Raw genomic sequence first — 23,739 nt, 5'->3', positions numbered from 1 at the left:
CATAACAGAAAAAATTAATCTCTGCTGGCAGCGCTCCCACTGGGATACTGATGAATAATGATATCCCTCTTTTGCTGCCCTCTCAGTCCACTAGAAAAGCCACTCTAACCCAGCAACGTGGAAACTGCTGAAACCATTCCAGCTGTGGATTAGCAGGCAGTCAAGCATCCATCTGCTCTGTGTGAATCAAGAGAAAGCAAACAAGCATTCTTATGGCTAAAGTCATATTCAAACCCCATAATATCTTATAGGAATACATATATATGTATGTATATCTACTTGTATCTGTATCTCTATTTATCTACCTATCTCTTCAATAATAGGCAATCACATACTGTAAGCTAAATTAACTGAATTCCTCGATTTAGTTTGCATTTCCTGGTGCTTTAAACATTGGAAAACAAAGAACATGTTCAGGGGTTATAAAGTATAGCTCTTTTTCTTAATTGAAGTATAATTGACATACAATATCCTATTAGTCTCAGATGTACATCATAGTGATTTGATATTTTCATACATTATGAAATGATCCCCATGGTAAGTCTAGCCACCATCTGTCACGATACAAAGTTATTACAGTATTATTGACTACATTCCCAATGCTGTACGTTACATCCCCATGACTTCTTTATTTTGTAACTGGAAGTTTGTACCACTTAATCCCCTCCACCTATTTTGCCTGACCCTCTAACCTTCTTCTGCCCTCTGTTAACCAATAGTTCGTTTCCCGTATCTATGAGTTTGTTTCTGTTTTGTTTATTTTTGTTTTTTAGATTCCACATATAAGTGAAATCATATGGTATTTGTCTTTCTGTCTTATTTCACTTAGCATAATGCCCTCTAGGTCCATCTATGTTGTCGCAAATGGCAAGAAAACTATACGCTTTTAAATTTGATATTCAAATGGGGCAATTAACTCAAAATTAAACTTCTAGAGAGCAGCATGACATTACATTAGACATATACACATTCCCAGATTCTCAAATACAGCAACCAACTACTTGTTTCAAAAAGTAAGCCTGTTTAATCAGTTTCTAAGCAAGTGTTACACAAAGGATCTGTGGCCTTTAATTTCACTTAGCTTTCTTTTACTGACACACTGATGTAATAAATACTATGGACTTCTGCCTTCTCCAAAAAGGAAAGAACTATTGCTTATGGTTTACCAAGAGCAATTTTGAGTTTGACTGGATTCTTATCAGCTCTTTATTAATGAACCCCCCCAGTACTTCAACATGTCCATAATGTAATGATGACTGATGTTTATAATGACAGTTCTAGGATTTTAAAAGATCTTTATGGGTCTTCTCAATAGTCAAAGAAAAAATTTTTCAGCAAAGTTCTAAGAGTATCTTATAGCATTTCAGTTCTTTGAATTCTGAAATCCATGACATGTATTTAGGAATTTTATTTAAAAAGATATTTTAAGTGATCATTACACCATATTTCCAGTCAACAACAACAACAACCCACTCTGCTTTTAAGTTCTAGCCTGGTATTACCCACAGCACTTTCCCTCTGATTTTAGTTGCTTTTACTGGTTATTTCAATGTCTTACTGATTCTTTCCCCTCTCGCTTCTCTTCCTCCTTCATTGATTAAAACAGTAAAAGTAGTTCAAGGTTACTCCACTTTCTGTGCTTTCAGCGCAGCAGAGCAATACGCTGCTAGCTCGGTCAATGGTTCTGCAAGACAGTTTGTTCATCTGTCAGTAGAAGACACCTGTTTGGCATTTGTCTTACAAATTTGCTGACACTGTTTAATAAATAACAGAAAATACCTACAAAGATGGTGTTAAGGACCTACATCTAATAAGTTGAAGCTGTATATATGGAAAATTCTCCTTTGTTAATGGAAATACTTTAAAACTGAGACTATTGTGCTTCTGCCAAACTGCATTATTCCTCTGAATTACATACAAAATAGTGAAGAGAACATAAGAACATGTAGAATTTTATGTATGTGAGGAGCATGACACTTGGAAATCCCTCTTACCTCCCAGTTTTTCGTTTTTGTGTTTTTTTTTTTTTAAGCAAAGTGAGTTCTAACTTTCTGACATAATCAAATTTCTGAGACATGCTTATATTCTATTGGACTGTCAGCTGGAAAACATTATAAAGTAAGTGGAGTCCTTTTTTAGGAAAATGTAATGTTAAAATAAAATGCAGATGGTATGAATAGTACTACTGGAATAAAGACCATATCTATGCATTTTATTCGGTAGTAACAACATTTTTCAGAATACATGTAAGAATGAAAATGGGGCACATCCATTTCTTTGGGTTGAGAAGTCAAAAGATATGCAGCTTACAATGCATCACTGGAGAAAAAAATCTAGGCTTCTGCCATATGTATAATGGCTCAGCATAAAAATATTCATTTTAGTCTTTCTCACAGTGGGAAGACTACAGTTTGCTAAGAATTATTAATCACTGGCTAGATCTTTTTCTTGGCAAGAGTTTTTCAAAACTATTCAGCTAATTAGTACGTGATTCTCTATTGTCTGACAAGGCAAGCACGAATATCTCAGTACTAGAATGTACACACCAGGCTATAAATGAACAAATCAAAACAAAAAACACTTGTCCACTGATTCTCTTCCAAAAAACTTAAGTTTATATTTAAGTGAGTATAAATTATTTATTCCTAAAGAAGACAGTTTTGGCCTTTTTAGAAAAATTTTCCAGTTTTTTTTTTTTTTTCTATTATAAATAACACTGTGATGAACATCTGTGTACATATATCTTGACAACATACTTGTTTCTTTAGGATAGATTCCTAGAGATGGAATCACAACACCAGGGAGCAGAAATTTCTTAAAGACTTTTCTTTTTTTTTTAACTTTGACAGATACTATCAAATTTCTTTCTAGAAAGACTGGGTTAATGAAAACTTTATCAGTGTCCTCTTTTCATTTTATAACTGGAGCCAGAGTTTTCTTTTTAATTAAAAAATTAAAATATATTACTTCTGTTTCATAACTGTAACAAATACTAATACTTAAAAATTGTATAGAGAGACATTCATATATTTTATACATTTATGTAGGCAAATCCATCCACTTCCTTTGCAATTTCTTCAATTCCTTTATGCTTTTTGTGTTTCTTCCCCCATATCTCTTTGAAATTTTAACATTATTTTGGCTTTGATCCTTAATCTTACTGAAATTTATTCTAATATATGCTATGAAATTAGAATCTAACTTGAATATTTTTCCAAAATGTTATACAATTTGCCCAACAATACTTGTTGAATAAATCACCTCTTAACCAATGATTTTATATTTTCTTTTTATTTGGTTAGAGCTTCACACCAATGTGTGAAAATTGTTCTGGCCTACCTGGGGAAGGAGGTATTCCTGCATATGGAATAGCATGAGCTCCATGGAGGAGCAAAAGGGGAAGAGCAGTTGAAGACTGGAGGCTATTTGCACTCCAACCTACACTGCAGCCAGACTTAGAACAATCTTGTATGGCATAATAATGAACCTGAATTTATCTTGTAATCTTTATCTTTTGAATAGAGGAGGTTAATGGTATTTGTCATATGTAGATATGATTTATATAAATTACAATTCATCAATTACTAGTGCATTATATATATCAAAATATTCATGAAAACTAGCAATAACAGATGTGAGTGACTACAGTTCCTAATTCAAAGAATTCAAGTATCATATGGTAGGCAATGTATTGAGGCTTTACACACATTATTTTATTTAACCTTCTCCTTTATTTTATAAAGGAGCATGAAGCTTGGACAGATTAAGTGACTAACCCAGGATCACATATTTAGAAAATGATGGAGTCACGTTTGTGTGACTGTGAAGCCCATATTCTAAATAACTAGACTTATCATACTCCAGACATACTAGTACAACTTATACTTTCAAAACAGTTAATATCAAACTATAATTACTTCTTAGGCATAGGGCTAGTCCCTTCCTAAAGGCAGGGACCATACCTTAATTATCACTGTCCTCTTGTACCTAACATGGTAGGTGCTAAATAAATACTTGTTGGAACTGCTGAAGATGTGTGTTTAAGAATATCTGTAGGATGGTAGTAGATATAGAACATATAAGCTTCTAAAAAGAGAAAATGAAGGACAAGAGAAAGTGCAACCAGTAAGGGAGGCAAAGAAGAAACTGCAGTAAAGGAAGGAAGAGATTTAAAAAGTGCAGAGTAATAGAAAGAATGGGCATTTATTTCCTCACTAGAAAATATAATGAGGTAGGGCTTTGTCTATTTGTATATCAAAAATTTTAATTTTTGAAAACCTGTATTTTAAAAATACCTGGACTCTCAATATGGTTCTCCTTCCTAAAATATCAGGTTAAATAATGTAATATTTGCCTACTTACTCAGGAAGAGAAACTACTAAATATCACAACCCATTTTAGAGTTGGCATTACTAATGAACTAGATTAAATTGACCAGAGCTTTAACTGCAACTGAATGAAGAGAATTTTTCCAGATGAATATATGCCTAATAATATGACCAATTTGATTTGCCTGGTTTTTCTCTCAGCCAGGATCCCAGTGGCTTCCTGGCTGTTTTACAGCTTTCTGCTTAGTCCCAAAAGAAAGAACATTTTTCTTATTAATATAGCTTCCTCATAGATTTCAAGCCCAAGTTCCTAATTCAAAGAAGTGCTAATCCATTTGCAAAGCATCTCAGTGAAGGAGTAATCACCCAGCCATAATCACTATTACAAGTCATAATTACTTCATGAATTCTTTTAATTACTAAGTGGTTTTTAACAACTATAAATAGATGAGCACTCTTAGCAACACAGACATTGGTCTGGAAGCCAGGGTAATGTCTCATTAAAGAATCCTAGTGCTTTTTTATTTGGAGGTAGGATGATGTGGCAGTGGGGAATCATTACTTTTACAGACTTTGTCACTCCCCTGTGGTACACTAAAACCCAGAGCCATGGCCTCTGGTAAAATATTAACCTGGAGAGAAAGGAAGAAGCAACAAGGGAGTAGGGGAGTAAGGGCAAGAGAAAACTCAGAAAATGACACTGCCATCAAGGAAACCAACATCTCGCGAATGAAGTTACCATGTGTTCTTTTGAAAAAGCAATAACAAAACTCACTAACTACATGGTAGGGTAAAGGCAAAGCTATACTTGGGATCATAAGAGAAATAAGACTCTGTATTCTTCTATACTCCTCCAAATATTAATAATGAAATAAAAAGTTTCTTAGTGAATCCAATAAGGCCAGTCCTTCTGGTAGAGAGAGAGAGAGACCAAGTATTCTGAACCCTTAAAACATATATAAGTATCAGACGAGATCGGGCGTGCTCAGGGTGGGATGGCCGTAGACAAAAACATATATAAGTATCTAGAGTATGACAGTTTTGAATGCAAAACAAAAGTAAAACACAAATAAGAAACATGAACGAAAACATCGCACCAAACCAAAAAAATCTACCTTGATCAAGGTCAGATATGTCTGAACATGTATTTTTTACCTTATTAGATCTTCACACTAATCCTGTGATGATAAGTAGGGCAGGTATGACTGCACATCTTTTAATGAACGAGGAAACCGACACTAAGAAATTAAATGACCTGCCACTTACACAAAGAAGTTAAAATGGCTATGCTGAGATTTGAACCCATGTTTCCTAAATGCAAATGCCATATTCATTCTAGCACACTATGGCCCCTTGGTCTATTAATGGCCTTTGTCCACATTCACAGGTCTTTCCCCACCTCCTCAGTTTCAGCTGAGGACCTTGCTTCTTAAGTTTATAAAAAAATTAAAGCAAACACAAGGGGATTTCCTCATTATCCTACCACCTACTAACCTATACCCCAATACTCCATCTTTTCTCCCATTACAATGGATTAATTTGCTCTGCTATCTAAGGCCAATTTTTCCACTTATGCGTTGATTCCTATTTCCCTTTTGTTTTCTTAAGGACTTTGCTCTTTCCCGTAACATCATTTTTTACCTCACTATAGGATCATTTTTATCTGCATACAAATATTCTATCTCTTAAATTAAAAAAGGAAATTGATTTTATATCCTGCCCCCAGCTCCAAGTAAGAATTAGCTATATTTACCATCTCTGCTTTCTTATAACTCAGTCTCTGGGTCCTTTCAAATACAATAAGGTTTTTGTCTCCTATCACTCTGCTGAAATTACTCATGAAAGACATCTAGGATCTTTATCTTATCAAGTCAAACAAACAACTGGAGCTCTCACCACTCCGTATCAATAATCTTTAACCCAGTTAATCACCATCCCCTTCTTGAGATATTTTTCCCCCCTTGGCTTCCAGGACCATTCACTCTCCTGGAGGTTTTCCTTCCACTTCTCATCCCTCATTCTCAGTTTTCTTTGCTGACCCACCTTCTCCTCTTTCTCCCCAACCCCAACATGCTAAGTTCCCAGAGCTCAATCCTCAGACCACTTTTCTTTTGTGTTTTTTTTTTTTTCTTCTTTTTTTTTTTTTCTTCTTTTGTGTTTTTAATTTTAATTCTAGTATAGTTAACATACAGTGTTATTTTAGTTTCAGGTATACAATATAGTGATACAACCTTTCCATACAACACTGGTGGCTCATCACAAGTGCACTCCTTAACCCCATCACCTATTTTACCCATCCCCCAACCACCTGCCCTCATCAGTTTGTTCTCTATAGTTAAGAGTCTATTCTTGGTTTGTCTCTTTTTTTCCCCCTTTGTTTGTTTTGTTTCTTAAATTTCACATATGACTGAGATCATATGGTATTTGTCTTTCTCTGACTGACTTATTTTGCTTAGCATTATAAATCTCTCTAGCTCCACAGATTTCTTTTCAATACTTATTCCACCCAATCTCACCCAACTTCAGGACTGAAATTTTGAATACCATCCATATGCCAGTTACCAGCACCCCCAAGTAAACACAGACCCCACCTTTTTTACCTAGTCTTCTCTACCTCAGTAAATGGTATTCTCTTTACCAAGTTGTTCAGGCCAAAAACCTAGCATTGTCTTTATTTCCTCTGTTTACTTATAATTAACCCATCAATTCCTATTGGTTCTATATTCAAAACATCCTGAGTCTAACTACGACGCATCATTTCAACTTCTGACCATTCTATCCAAGCCATTTTCTCTCACCTTGACTTTCAACCATTTCTCTTCTATTTGACTAACAACCATTTCTCTATTAAGGAGCCAGAGTGTTTTTTTCAGAACAAATAATACCACATCACTCTTTTGATCAAAACCCTTCCAATGGCTTCTTTGAACACTTAGAGGACAAAATCCAGACTCCCTAGGGAGACCACAGATGACCTAGCCCCCTGCATACCATGCCCTCCCAATGCTTGTTCTGCTCTAACCACACTGGCTTCCCTGCTATTCTTTGAACCTGACAAGTAATTCCTGCTTGATGGCCTTTGCATATGCTTTTCCTTCTGCCTAGAATTTCTTCCCCGAGGCTTTCTCATGAGTTGGTTGCTCATGTCCCTCAGTTCTCTGTTCAGACATCTCCTCAGAAAAGCTTTCTTTAACTGTCCTATCTAGAACAGTCTCCTCTAGTTACCTGTAGACACTTGCCCGATTTTTAAAAATCCCATTTATATCTACTTTGTTATATTACATGTTTATTTACTTGTTTGTGTACTAGCCCCACTATGAATATAAGGTCCATGAGTATGGAAACTTCATCCGCCTAGTCTGCTGTTGTATTCTCCATGCCTGGAGCATAGTCTGTATGTAATAAATATTATTATTAAATATAATAATAGCTTCTGTTTACTGAGTTTACTGTAAATGAGCAAAGGACTGTTCTGTGCTTTACCTATATTAACTAATTTAATCTTCCCAGTAACTCCATGAGGTGCTTACAGTGGTGATATCACAAAAGTCATAGCTATGAATCATTCTGTACTTGGACTATTGGCTGTTTCCTTTAAAACAGGACGATGAAACAATCAGAAGGATTAATTGATAAGAAACTGCTTTGGAGAAAATAATCAGAAGATATAAATCTCTATATAGACTAAATAATGGCTAAATGTACAAGGACTAGTGGTGGTCTGATAACCAATAAGTGGGTGAACACTATTAAAAATTAAGTATAAGGATAAGTATAAGGAAATATAGCCAAATAACAAATTAAGGAAGGATGATTGTACTGTTTTCGCTAAAAGCCTTCTAAACTTGTAAAGTAGTATTATTTGTACAATAAAATTCAATAAACCAGGGAGATGGCTACATATAATGACTTATTTTTAAACACATATTAAGATACACTTTAATATATTTTACAACAGAGAATTCACAAAAGTTTGATCCCAAACTGTCAACACAGTTTTTAAAAAATATATATTTTTAAGCACATAGTGATTCTATTGTTTTTCTACATTATTACATAAAGAAAAAGCCTGGCACATTAATTAATCTAGAAGGCTATTATGTCCCTCAGCACCAAGGAGTATGTCTATGATTATTTTTTCCTTTTAAAATTCCATGTTTCTAAAAAAATGTAATATTGTGGACTCCACTTATTGGGGGTTGGAAAAGAAATTAGGATGTTTAGTTTTTCTTTTGCTCTGCTATACAGAAGTGATACTGAAATACATTGAGTTGGCTTTAAGTATTGGGAATAATTACACTTATTTACCTACTTGGCAGCTCTCTGAAAATAAAAGGCAGGATGATATATTTAGCTTAAACAATGTTTTGGCATTATTTGTATTTGGAAGATACTTAGGACAGGAACCATGAGCCTTTTGGAAAATTTCTGATCACCATTATTAATTTGAGGAAGGAGCTAGCATTGATTTCTGAACTGTTCCACCTGCTGGACCAATAGGACCTTAACAATAATTTTAGAGCACTTAACTTTATTGGGATTATATTAGAAACATTTTGAGCAGAAACCAATTTCTGGCATACAAAAACTGCATTTTAAAATATTTTATCCAATGTTTAAGTTTCCATTTATCTTCTACTTATTTTTGAAGTTTAAACAACGCTCTACTGACCCACAGACCGAAGTGACAAATGGCTAGAATTTAGGGAAGAGATTTGATTCCAGCAATATCATAATCTTTGATGTTATTTTTATTTCCCCAATGTGATGGTATGTGTATCAATAATTCTTTTTTTTTTTTTTAAGATTTTATTTATTTATTTGACAGAAAGAGCGCGCGAGCACAAGCGGGGGAGCGGCAGGCAGAGGGAGAAGCAGGCTCTCTGCTGAGCAAGGAACCCAATGTGGGACTCCATCCCAGGACCCTGGGATCATGACCTGAGCCGAAGGCAGACACTTAACTGACTGAGCTACCCAGGTGTCCCAATAATTTTTTTTTTAATTAAAGATTTATTTATTTATTTTGGAGAGAGAGAGAGAGCGCATGCACGTGCACAGGAGAGAAGGAGAGGGAGAGAGAATCTCAAGCAGACTCGCCGCTGAGTAGAGCCTAATGCGGGGCTCGATGCCAGGACCCTGAGATCATGATCTGTGCCAAAATCAAGAGTTGGATGCTTAACTGATTGAGCCACCCAGGCACCCCTGTATTGACAATTCTAAATAGTTATGATATCTGATATCATTAAATTAAGCAGAGATACCAAAGATAAAATATTTTCAAAACTAAATTAATGATTTCCTTTGCCAAATGATTCGTGATAGGGTTCCCTGTAAAGTAAACTACCCTGAAGTTTTATAAACATAATTTATATGACACCATCCAAGATTATACTTGTAATTAAAAAAATGTCTAAATGTAGACTCCTTCTGCAAATACTTATATGACCCCCATGACTTATACACCTCCTGCCTATAGGCCAGGCTGGTAATTCTGACTTTTTGGGGACAGCAATGTCAGCAACTCTTCTGCTCTGAATGCTAAGTACGACTAAACACTTCTCATGCATAGGCGCAGCTATATTAAGCAGCAATAGCCAAGAGACAGGTATTTAGCACAAGCCTTTCCCTTGTTTTTATTAGGATCTTTGGGCTCCAGGACAAATCTCCTTAAAAGATATGGGTCTTCTATTTCTTTGGTATTCCCCAAAGTACACTGAGTATTGGACAGAACACTTAGCAAATCTTAATAAATGTTGACAAGCCAAAAGTATTTTTTATAGATAGCTTAGGCTGAGAAGGTTAATGGTGTATTTTATGTACCTTGTGCTTTGTAAGTTTAAATAAAAGGGCAAAATAAGAGGCAAGAAGAGGAAAAAGAAAAGTATAAAATGGCAAAGGGAGAAACAAGACATTTAAAAGGTTGCTGGGAGATACGAATTCTAATTCCAACTTTGCCCTTTCCCTACTCAGAGTTGAGTTTTTATATTATTTTTCCACACTGATTGTGTCTTCTTGGGCAAGAATGGGTCTTTGTTCTTCGACAAAATGAGGAAGTTAAATTAGGTGATAAAGAAAGAAATATCAAAGCTATTCATATTTTGATATGTAAAATCATTTCTTAATTAACAATTCTACTTAATCACAAACGATTAGATTCCTAATAATTGCCAGTTGTCATTCTGTGGGACATTTTAGGAAGCCAAAAAAAAAAAAAAATCAAAAATTTAAAACAGGACAAATTTCAGGTAACATCATAAATACATTTTAGGCTCATCAGAACATAATCACCTTAAAAATCTTGAAGTAATCTATTGAAGCACAACAGATATATCTAAGACTGAGGTCTTTTACCAGGAAAATATTGCACTTTTCTCTGTGCTGAGGAGAGCTTATATGTACAGAAAGCCGGGAAGAAGCTGAGAAATAAGGGAGAAGAGGGAAAGTCTCAAGGGAAAGAGACCAAGAGAAGTAGAAAGAGAACTTTTTTTCAAGACATTTGCCATCTGTGCCTGTCCAAAAGATGCCAGGCAGCTCCCCAGCCTGAGGGTTAGGGACGCTCTTCTCACAAACCCTGGAAGATATCTCATTAGGTTTCCCCACCAGGAAGATAAAGAGTAGCAGATGGGATTCTGCAATTGTCAGGAGGTTATTTGGAAATGGAAGGCCACGAGGTTGGTGGTGTTCACTGTTACTCAGTTAACCTCTCCTTCCTTTCATTCTTCCTTTAATGAACTCTTTAATTTTGCATGCTGGGTCCCCTACTGATGCTATTCATATCTGGCTTGTCCTTTTTATTTGTTTTGTTTTAAATTTCTCTCTTTTTAAAACAATATTGCTTATTTTTCCAATCTCATGTTTGAGAAAGATGTATTTGCAATTTTCTACCAAAAGATTTGTAGTTGTGCTCAAACAGGACAAAATTTGAGCATTAAAAATGCTCTATTACTGAAAATGCTCTATATATGGGCAGAGCGAAGAATCTGTATGCTTTTAAAGAAAGCAGTACAGAGAACTGCCAAACCTGGAAATTTATTGACATATAAAAATCTTATTGCTCTGGTACTTTTCTAAATTTGGAATGGTTCTATTTTATATTAACATATGAAACCCATACTTTTAGTCAATATCCAAGGCTTTGTGAAAAAATAAAAATTTCACAACTTTTCAGATTGGATATTTGATATATAATCTTATGTTTCTGTGTAGTCACAAGAACCATAACAACTGAGTATATCTTTTAAAAAAAATTATTGGAAATTCTAGAGACAGAATACATTTGGGGCATATTCTGCTTTCTTTCAAAGCTATTAATACGATAGCAAGCATATTCGTAAATCTGTTCAAATAAATTTTCTCTAACTTTGAAATCTTTTCATTTCTATTATCGTTTTAAAATAGGTTACCTTCTAAAAGTTCACTGAACATATCAACTCATGATCCTTGTTTGCCATGACGACAGGCACTTTCTACTCTAGATGTGGGCTTTCAGTGCCAACATCATTAAGAGATTCTTTAAATTACTTTTTAAATGTCCTTTTCCCTCAGGATTTTCACTTATATCTAATTAGACTACTTACTCCACGCCATGTAATCCCTGTTGCCAAAACTGCTAAATGCTTCAATAAGTAGGAGGAGGGCATCAATGGAGCAAGACAGATGTAATGTCACTGGTTAACAATAGAAGTGTGAAGCAGCTGCCTTAATTATGAAGCTTATTAATTCATGGTGTTAAAAAAAACTTGGCAAGAGTTCTTATAAAATAGCTAAACTTTCCAAATAGCATCATATCGCTTAAAACTTAAAATATATGTTTCCAATAAGAAATATTGAAATAATTATTTTGTCACAGTAATTAACAACTGCATTTAACATCTATAATTCTAAGTTACAAGGGCCACACATAAATTTAAAAGTATTCCTGCTTTTTAATTAACTTTTAAAAAAATATATACCCTTATACTTCCATGCTTTAAAAATTTTTTACAGTTGGAATTAAAACACTGGATAAGGATAAACTATGTCTCGGAGAGGAAGGAAGATATAGAGGAGGGATTCTAAAGAACTACTCTCTATGAACCCAGAAAATGTAACCTCATTAAATTTCAATTTCATTACCTGTAAATTAATGTTTACCATGAAGCACTGTTTGATGATTACAAATGATGTATATAAAATGCCTGGCATGTAGTAGGTGCTCAATAAAAGATAGTATTATTTTTTAATGGATGTATTAGAAAGACAAAATTTAAATAAATGAGTTGCTATTATAGAATAAGATCAGTGAACAGAAATACTCTCAGTACCAATCTTTGGCCTTAGAGTTTGTAGCTATCATTTAAAGGCAATAACATCTGAAGATGTAAGCTAGAAACAGTTCAATTTCTTAGGAAGAAGACAAATGAGGAGAAATGGAAGTCTCAAAAGAGGTGTTACTAAAAAAAAAAAAAAAAAAAAAAAAAAATTAATGGAACTGTATTTTCTTTTTCAGTGTTGACCGAAATAAAAATTTATATATAATGAAGTAATAACCAACAAGAATTAGTTCCTGGAAGTTTAACACACTGCCACATTTAAAAAAACAAACAAAACTCCTTATATTACTTGGAGGGATGAAAATATTCCAAGTATCTAGTGGGCCAAGAGAAAACTCATGTAAATGCCACACAGGTCTAATCCTAATCCCCACCTTCTCTGTCTGTAAAGGAATGATCACCATCTATCCCACCAAATATGACAGGCAGAGTTCCACCTTGTCTTTTAGTTCTTCAGTAGTTTTATCATTAATAAATTCATTCCAGCCCTTTCTGAATCTATGTATTTGGCATATGTATGTGTGTCACACTCTCTCTCTCACATGTTTGTCAGTAATGTTCACTATTCTATCTCCTGCCCCTACAAAGAGCCTCACACATTATAGGTACAAAATAAATATTTTTTTACAAGAACCAGTATATGGTCTGTGGGTAGAAATATGACTGATAGAATTTAACATAGACCATGTAGAGAGTAACATATTAATGATAAAATATATAAATTATGCATACTTCATTTTATGCTTAAGGTATTTCTTTCTTTTTTAAAGATATTTCTTTTTTTTTATTACGTTATGTTAATCACCATACATTACATCATTAGTTTTTGATGTAGTGTTCCATGATTCATTGTTTGCATATAACACCCAGTGCTCCACTCAATACATGCCCTCTTTAATACCCATCACCAGGCTAACCCATCCCCCCACCCCCTCCCCTCTAGAACCCTCAGTTTATTTTTCAGAGTCCATAGTCTCTCATGGTTCGTCTCCCCCTCCGATTTCCCCCCCTTCATTTTTCCCTTCCTGCTATCTTCTTCTTTTTTTTTTAACATATAATGTATTATTTGTTTCAGAGGTACAGGTCTGTGATTCAACAGTCTTACACAATTCACAGCGCTCACCATAGCACATACCCTCCCCAATGTTTATCACCCAGCCACCCCATCCCTCCCACCCCCCACCACTCCAGCAACCCTCAGTTTGTTTCCTGAGATTAAGAATTCCTCATATCAGTGAGATCATATGATACATGTCTTTCTCAAGATATTTATTTCTTAGGACAATTTCACTTAGCTTAGCTCCTTACTACTGGGAAGAGTTTAGTTTTCAACTTTAAACTCAGAAGTTTCCTCTTTGTCCATCCTTTGGTCAAAAGGATGATTATTGTCAATATAATACCATTCTGCAAAATACCAGTCTGACCCCAACCATTCTACTGATAGAGAAGAAAAAGAAGAGAATTCAGAAGACAGGGTATACATGAACTTAATATATATATATATATTTTTTAATCAAACCTGACAATCTTCTTTGAACACTGGAAGAGGGAAGTCTATAGTGCCAAAAACACTGTACAAGGAAGCATGTCATGAAATGACCTGATTAAATGCTTTTTCTTTTATTTTTGAAAGAAACTACACTGTCTGGTAATTATAAAGGCAAAAAAATTGTATCCTTACTTTATTAAAAAGAAAATCAGAAAAGTTGACAGTGATATACAAAATGACTAAATAAAGAGTAGGAATTCTAATTAAATTAAGTAAAGGAAAAACAACTCTATAACTAACTATGAGATTCAAAATACTTATCTTCTCTAAAGGGAAAGAGGTCTAAAAACAGCTATCAATTATCAGTTATGAATACGTAAAATCAAGAGATTATCATCTGAAACTATGTTTGATGTTAAATAAAGAGAAATAATACATTTATGTATTTTTAAATGCCTGGTGAAAATGAATCAATGTCTTAATATTCTTTTTTCCTTCTATGATTGGTTACCTTCTAGTTTTTTTCTCTGTGCCAAGTATAATCAATCACATTGCAACATAGAGAACCTCAAAGGAAATCTTAATGAACACACTTTCTATACTATCATTAATACCAAAGGAAAGAAAACAAAAAGTTAAATACAATATGTAACCTAAGATAAAATGAGAAAACTTCATTCACTAAAAAATTAAACTGATGGAAGTATTAGAGTAAGATCAAAGTAATACTCAAGAGAATAGAAGCTTTTCAGTTGTGATCTCAGGAATACTAAAACTTCTTTAAAAAGATAATGTATTAATAAAAAAAGTTTAAAGATGACTTTAGAAACATCAATAACTACCTTTAAAAAGGAGATGCTGATAGTGAATGAGTTCTAATACCGCATTCGCATTTTTCAAAAGTATAATATGACATTATTAAGCATTATAATAAAAACAATAATAATGAAAATATGCCTTTGAAACTAACGACACTCCTATTGGTTTCCTTTGCCCTGTTGTGTTTATCATCCTGTTTTCCAGAGCTCCTGTCTGGCTGCTCTTTTCTCCTTGTTTCAAAACCACAAGGAGATTTAATATCCATTTTTGGAGGTGAGAGTAAAGATAATGAGGCTATGTGAGTCATTTAGGAATCTTCAGTGTGGTAACAGAGAACATTTAAAAAGTACTTTTCAGCAACAGAATGAATTCTAGAAATTGCACTGTAATTACCTCAAATCCAATCTTGCTTTATTATTTAATATTTCTTTGTTAGTTACACATATGTTCTCTAGTGAATGGAAAGCAATTCTGACACAAGAAATTAACAAAACAGTGGTACCTGCAGATCTCCTTGGCTATGTGAGTCCTACAGTTCTAATGCCCCTATATCCTCATTCAAAAATCAGTGTCACTGAGATATTACAGACTTAGATGCTATCTAGCACAGGCTAAGTTTCCTAGACTAAACACCATAGGATGAAGAGATGACATCACTGTTGCTGTGAAAATTATTAAGGGGTAACCCCAAACAATATCTATATAAATATACTGTTGAGTTTATCTTACATGTATTTGCAGATGATTTGTTTTGCTTAGGTATCATAAGAATTGACCTTATTTTAATAAAAATAAACCATGAGATCAGTGTAGCTGGTTTCAGGGGTTGTAATGGTAGAAAGAAACAAGCTGCTGAAAGGATGTGGACAGACCTCTTGTTCTGATCAATGCCTTTTCAGAGAAGACTGAAGAGGATAACAGTTTAATTCTCTTGGTACTGGATATATTTTTGGGTCTTTTTTTAGTGGGGTGGAGGGGGATACAGAGTGTAACAGGCATATGGTTTTCACAAACCTTTACAAACAATGTGCATCCAGTCTTTTTTTTTTTTTTTCATGGATTGGAAGGACAAATATTGCTAAAATGTCTATACTACCCAAAGTAATCTATATATTTAATGCAACCCCTCCCAAAATAGCACCAGCATTTTTCACAGAGCTAAAACAAACAATTCTAAAATTTGTGTGGAACCACAAAAGACCCTGAATAGCCAAGGGAATGTTGAAAAAGAAAAGCAAAGCTGGAGGCATCACAATTCTGGACTTCAAGCTCTATTACAAAGCTGTCATCATCAGGACAGTATGGTACTGGCACAAAACAGACACACAGATCAATGGAACAGAATAGAAAACCTAGAAATGGACCCACAACTCTATGATCAACTAATATTAGACAAAGCAGGAAAAAATATCCAACGGAAAAAAGATGGTCTCTTTAACAAATGCTGTTGGGAAAACTGGACAGCAACATAGCTATGAAACTGGACCTTTTTTTTTTAACACCATACACAAAAATAAATTAAAAATGGATGAAAGACCTAAATGTGACACAGGAAACCATCAAAATTCTAGAGAAGAACACAGGCAGCAACCACTGATATCAGCCAAAGCAACTTCTTACTAGAAACGTCTCCAGAGGCAAGGGAAACAAAAGCAAGAACTACTGGGACTTCATCAAGATAAAAAAACTTCTGCACAGCAAAGGAAACAATCAACAAAACTAAAAGGCAACCTATGGAATGGAAGATATTTGCAAATAACATTTCTGATAAAGGGTTAGTATCCAAAATGTGCATCCAGGATCCAGTCTTAACACGTATCTCCTACCTCAAAATCTTCCACTTCAGAGTGTGTGTGTGTGTGTGTGTGTGTGTGTGTGTGTGTGTGGGACATGAGAGGCAGGACAGTGGTTAAGAACCCATACTTGAGTGGCTAGATTGCGAAGTATTCACTTGCTGTGTAACTTTAGAGAGATTAGTTAACCTGTAAAATAGGAATAATAATGGGATGTTATCAATATAAAATGAGTGTTATTGTTAGGATCAAATGAATTTATTGATGTAAAGTTCCTAGAATAGTGCTTAGCACATGAAAAGTGCTCAAAGGTGTTAGCTCTTATTACGTGTGTTCCCAACGTAGGTATATACTTTTAATTATTAGATTAGATAAATATATCAAGGTAGGTAAATATGAAAGGAAAATTATATTCTTAAATCTAACAGATACTAGTTTAAAATACTTGCCCAAATTAATTAACCATGATTTTACTGTCTTCCACCCAGATAAATCATGTTTTTATGACTCTCTAACTGGGAAATAATAAAAACCTCATTCTTAGGGATCTAAAAACAATTCCTATTTTTTCATACTCTTACTTCAGAAACAAATTTTTAATTTCATAAAATTTTTTTTGATAGCTGCCTCATATACTTGAATTCTCTATTCTTTTCTATAGAGCAAATAACAGAGAACTGATGAATACAGGATCCATCCATCCATCAATTCATTAATAAATTATTTTCTGACTCACTACAATGTACTTGGCCCTATGTTCACACAAAATCTACAAACCAGCTTCTCAAAGGGAAAACACTGAAAAATTGGAAACTGTGAATGGGATATTGAAGCCAATTGAGAATGATAAGCAAAGAAGGTAAGAAAAAAGCTAATAAGTAAGTGAACTACCTCAGAATCAGTGATTATATGAGAGAAGGACCTTAAAGACATTATACAGTCCAATGGTTCTTAACTCTTTAAAATAATATCAATGTACCTGAGGGGTAAGATAATATATAGTTTTCATTTATAATATACATCTTGACTAATGTGCTAACAAAGTTCTGTGGGAAATTATATTTAAACTCAACAAAGACAAAATGCATATATAGTATGCTGAAAGGAAAATGGAGAAAATACTCCTAATAGTAATTTTAGCTTCAATATAAAATTTAGTTCTTAGCTTCTTGGCCAAAAAACAAAACCAAACACAGTATAGTTTTTTTTTTTTTTTTTTTTTACACCATGTGCTAAATCTGGTTGTATTTTTATTTTGGAAGGGGGACAGCGGAGGGAGTTGAACAGCTTTTTTGGCATTAGTTAATTCTAAGAGATCATAATTGTGTGTCCTTATGTAAAGAAACTTCAGGAACATCATAGATTCAACAAGAAAGACCCAAAAGAAGCAGTAAGAAAAGTTTTCAATTATAATTCATAGAAGTTATTATATTGAAGGATAGGGTGATCATCTGGCTGCTGAGGATAGCCCAGTTTATACTTATTATCCTGGCTTAAATATTAATAGTGACCCATTCCATTCTCAGAAGTACCCAAGTTTGGATAATATAGTATGTAGGGAAACTTGGTCCAAATATGTTGCTCTGTAGTGATCTTGTTTGACAGAGGAAAAGATTTTATAAACAGTTTCCTGAATTTCTAGAGGCACTGGCTGGCAGCAATTTAAGACCCAAATTAAAAGAGAAGGTATGAAATACAGAAGATATAATCTCTTTATATTAAAAAGCAATGCAATAATATCATGAAACTCACACTCAAAATTGAAAGCAATTCTTCGGTACCACATTCAGGTTTCAAACGCTCTTTGAACATTTTAACTGTTTGGTGCTTCAAATAGTAGTAAGAAGCAATTCGGCCGTATGTCAGAGGTTCTATGCTCCGATTATCCTATTTCAAAAAGAAAGATAAAATTACAAATAAAAAGTACAATAGAAGCACACACATTCATAAAATTAATCGTTCTTACTGTAGTTTGCTATTGCAACAATTTTGTTAACATTTTTGGTTATCATTAGAACAAAAGCCCTACTGTTAAAAAGCTGGACAGTCTTTGCACTTGGAATGTATATGACTGAGTCATACCTCTCCAATTTCAATACAGTAGGAATGTTCCAATTCAACCAGAGACTTCTCAACCAGACTAGACAGAAATTTGTTCACAGAATCATGGCTCACATCACTCAAATTGTAGTAGCTGGAAAAGAAGCAAGGTCATTATTTGTTTCAAGATAGTTTCTACTAAAATTAGCATTTCAATTTTTTATCATTCTATTTTTTTTTTTTTTTCAGAATTTCAAAGAACAACTACACTTATGACAAATCAAAGAAGTAAAACAACTGCCAACTGCCAGTTTCATCGTACAGATCAAAATTCCCATACTAAGATTTGCGGACACGAACAATGAGAATACATTAAAACTATGTAAGATAAGCAGATAAAATTCAGCATCACATTAAAAAGATACTAACTTTCCAGTGTTAAAACTGGCATGACTTCACTTTATACATCTACAGCAAACTAAATGTATACACTAGATTTAGAAACAGAAGCATATTATATATAAATATATAATTCCCTTTTATATATAAAAACCCATCCTCAGTAACTTTATAAAACTCAAAGAACTATTGATTTGGGTAGCAGATGAATTCTTTCAGGAAATTTAGTCATTTATTGTTCTCTAAATGCTTAATAACTACATGTCACCCTAAATATTGGAAGGGACATCAAGCTAACAATGAAGCATTTGAACTAAGCTTCTATATACAAAAAACACACAGGTTCAGCTCTGTATATTTTCCGAGTAAAAGGCTGAAGGACATGCAATTCACCTGAAGGATCCTCCCTCTCAGTCCAGAAGTGTCTTGCCAAATATCTAAGATTGCCAGGAATCTGTGCCTGGGAACGGCTTCAAAGGGTGACAGAATGCCCCCACGTCATGGCAGATCTCTAATTCCTGGTGGTGAATCCTATACCCTGGTCAGCTTAGAGAATTGCATGTCCTATCTCCATCCAAATCAAGCAACAGGAGTGTAAAGTGCCCTCAGGACAGACTCATCACTGAGCCCCCAGCACAGAGGCTGTACTTCTGTACAGCACTAGGAAGGGGATATTCTTGGTCTGGGAAGAAAGTGTTAACAATCTCAAATGCGAGAGGCCTAAAGGAAACCATAACTGGCCAAGTATGGTGACTTTTTTTTTCTTTCTTCAAAGGGAAAGATTTGGGGTCAGCATACTGTCATAATTTATTTAAAAATACACAAAGTAGGACTTAAATGATGGCATGATATACTTTCAATAGAAAGAGAAGTTTGCACAAATGGCTAGATATACCAATATGAGAGCCTCCACTGAATAAGGATTAATAACAGACTATTTACTTGGGAAAATAACTGTAAATCATAATTATATGCTGATGATTTTAATTTTCACAAAAGAGAAATAGTTACTTTTCATTTTAATCTGCAGAGAAATTATTGCCTTTCCTGGAAAAGTTCTTGTCACAGACCAAAATAAAGCAATATTTATCAGTGAACAGATAAATAAGTATTGAAACCAGTGCTGTTGTTAATTTAAACAAAATGTACAAACTTTTATCTAGGCATATAAAGTGAAAATCCAGCATTAGAAACCATTAGAAAATATTTCCTTTATCCTGAAAAATGACTAAAAGGAGTATTAGTTAGAATAATGTATTCTGCTGTAGAAGGTGAAAATAAAAATTCTGGACATTCAATGCCCCATAAAAGAGATCTCTAAAGCCATTCCAAATTATTAGTGATACTTGTTGTCTTTCATTTTTTTCCGACAAATGGAATTTATCAGCCAAACTTTCTACAACAAAACTGTTTATTTTATATTTCACATTCTTTTGGGTTGCTAAATCTATACATTTTCCAACACGATTTTCAGCTGTCTGGATTAATATATAGTTGATAAAATTATTTCTAAATTGAAAAAAAAAAAGCAGTGAAAATGTGCCCAGGAACTGAATAAGTAATAGAATTTCTAGACCAAGAATCAAATAATTTTTTATGCAATTAAAATTACAGAAGGAAGACATTATGCAAATAATATTACCATGAAAAACAAAAAGTTAAAATACCATTTTTGTCTAAAAATTTACTAGGCAATTTAAAACAAAAAAATCTCATGGATGCTGCTACTGATTACCATAAGCCATTACCCTATAAATATAACTAACAATTTTACCATTTTTTACTTTAACAAATTTAGTATAATAATAACAATTTTACCATTTTTTACTTTAACAAATTTAGTATACTCACAAATAATATTTAAAACCATCTATGATAAAAACTTTCCTTCAAAAATTATAAATTTTTAAAATATTTATTTTAGCCACTGTTTTATGTATTTACAAGGTATATTCTGATGGGCTAATACCCTTTCTAATGTTTGTCTAAGTTTATTGGGAAGCTTTTAAGACTAATTTGTAGCTTTTATTCAGATAAAGTACAGTCAGGGTAAACATTTCTTAAACATTTAAAATAAGTTGCAAAAATGAAAAAAAAAACCCAATTAAAATTATGTCTCTGAGATTACAACAAATTATTTGATGACTACATTACATATACTCTAACTTGCTATAAATCAACACATTTTTCAGAATAACTTAAAAAACTTCCAGGTATTTTTTCTTTTCTAATGTGCTCACCAACACTCTCACACTTGACTTGCCTAAGAGAAGAAATGCAAAAATTCAATTTAAGTAATTGAATTGACATTCAATTTACTCAGTATCAATACTTTTATCTTTATGGAATCTGGGGGTAATCTAGAATTAAAAAAAAAATCCTGAAATTGTTTACTTCGGGTATCCTGGCATATGTAAATGATAACTTTTATTTATTTATTTTTAGAAAGTGGTAACTTTTAAAAATAGAAAATGCTAGATAAAATATTACATTCAAGAATAGGAAAATCTGGGCGCCTGGGTGGCTCAGTTGGTTAAGCGACTGCCTTCAGCTCAGGTCATGATCCTGGAGTCCCTGGATCGAGTCCCGCATCGGGCTCCCTGCTCAGCGGGGAGTCTGCTTCTCCCTCTGACCCTCCCCCGTCTCATGTGCTTTCTCTCTCTCATTCTCTCTCTCTCAAATAAATAAAATCTTAAAAAAAAAAAAAAAAAAAAAAAAAAAAAAGAATAGGAAAATCTCAAACATTAAAAAACTTGTCTTCTATACACCCAACACAAACACTAAAATGCGTAATTTTTGTTGTGATGTAACTTCACTGATTTATACTATTATTCTTTGCTAATATTTGACCTAAGTTTACTTACAACATTTCCAAATCCTTATAAAAGTAAGATTTCCTACATCTTAATCCTAATTAACCTACACTATATAATTTATAAGACACTGTAAAATAAACTAAATGTAAATGAAATTATGTCTAGGTCACATAAAATTTTGAGAGGTAATATATTCTGACAGTTTTCTGTGAATAAATAATGGAGTTTATATTTACATGATCTTCATTAGCATTATATGGCCTTTGCTTCTACTGCGTGAACTTTTCAGTCACTGGGTAATTTCTAGCCCAAATAATTATAAGCATTTAGCTTAAAACATTATATATCATTAATTTCAACAATCACTTCACTAACTAGAAAAAGCAAGCAACAGCTAAGTAAAAAGGTCTGTTTTCATGTTGCACTCTCCACAGTACAAAATTTACAATTTACTGGTTATTAAAACAGAAATATTACACAACTGTTTAATTACAGATAAAGGATACAATGTAGTTTCATGCTCACTGCATTGGATCATCAAGTCATTGTCTTTTCTCTGCCATAAACAGACAGCCTACCTTTTTGTCAGCATGCTATTTCATTTATTTCACAGAGAAACCCAGTTTCACAATAATTGACTTGTCAGAAGCTCTAATTTATGAGGCTGAGCTCTAAGATTTCTCTATATTGGACTCAACCTGCACACAAGCAGGGTTGAATATTTACAATGCTGTTAACAGGTGCTGAGTTGTTTAATGATTCTAATAGCCAGAAGCGTACTGAGAAAGCCAGCGGGATCACAATTACAGGCTGTTTGAACACAACAATTACTAGTCCCCTGGGAGGTGTGAAAGTCAAAGGCAGTTTGATCCTGACAGCATCTAGCACATGGGCTAGGCAAGCTAACTTCTATTAGCAGTCCATTGGGAAAAAGTCATAACAAACCTCTCCCTCCCATAAAAATTCACAAAGTTCATTAAATTTAAACAATCCAAAAGATAAAACTTTTAAAAAAATTATCTTTAAAAGATCTTATCAAAGGACAAACAGGAATACCACACATGAAACCTCAAGTTATCTTTTGGCAACCGTTAATAAGGATGAAATTTTGCTGGTTGGGAATGAAAGAGATTTTATTGTAATCGAAAACATAGATAAAGTTACACCAAACAGTCTGGATTTAATGTGAATAGTGGCAGCCATTTCCTGTTTCGTTATTGTAAACCTGGCCAGAGATCTTGCTGGGAAATTTTTCATCAGTCTTGAAATGCTGCAGCTATAACTGTCAGTCCTGGGAAGTCATTTGTTACAGAACCATGTTTTTTTATGTTCACATTATACAGCAGGAATAATGACACAAATAATGAAAGTGGCTGCAGGGACAGCTGAAACTACCACATTTTTTGTCCCAGAAATGCTTAAAAGCTTTCTCAGGAGAAAACAAGAGAGTAAAATTGAACATACAAATTGAATCCAGAACTCAATTTGGAATATATTATATTTCATGATGCACCCAGTACATGTGTTTATATACATTTGAACACACTAATGTAATGTGTGTCTACATATATATTTATGCATATAAATATGTATCTTTGTATGCATGTGCATATATTTGCATGTATATACATATCACACACACACACGAGAATATAAACAGACACATAGAGAACAATCCAGGAACAGTGGCAGAATCTTTGTCAACGTAAGTTCTACTTTTGGTGGTGGTGTGCTGGGGTACCT

General features: G+C 33.7%; 1 protein-coding gene across 2 annotated transcripts in view; it reads right to left on the bottom strand.

Moving 5' to 3' along the window:
• ASCC3 (activating signal cointegrator 1 complex subunit 3) overlaps positions 1 to 23,739 on the bottom strand; it is a 359,389-nt gene that overhangs the window by 63,901 nt on the left and 271,749 nt on the right. For both annotated transcript variants that reach the window (XM_078054943.1, XM_078054942.1), the window contains 2 exons: positions 18,824 to 18,935; positions 18,494 to 18,628 (listed from right to left, as the gene is read on the bottom strand). In XM_078054943.1, coding sequence (XP_077911069.1) covers positions 18,494 to 18,628; positions 18,824 to 18,935 — 247 coding nt within the window. The remainder of the gene's footprint in view (positions 1 to 18,493; positions 18,629 to 18,823; positions 18,936 to 23,739) is intronic.

Source organism: Halichoerus grypus, chromosome 9 (genome assembly GCF_964656455.1).
Source record: "Halichoerus grypus chromosome 9, mHalGry1.hap1.1, whole genome shotgun sequence".
Classification (NCBI taxonomy): domain Eukaryota; kingdom Metazoa; phylum Chordata; class Mammalia; order Carnivora; family Phocidae; genus Halichoerus; species Halichoerus grypus.
This window is presented reverse-complemented; position numbering and strand designations above follow the sequence as displayed.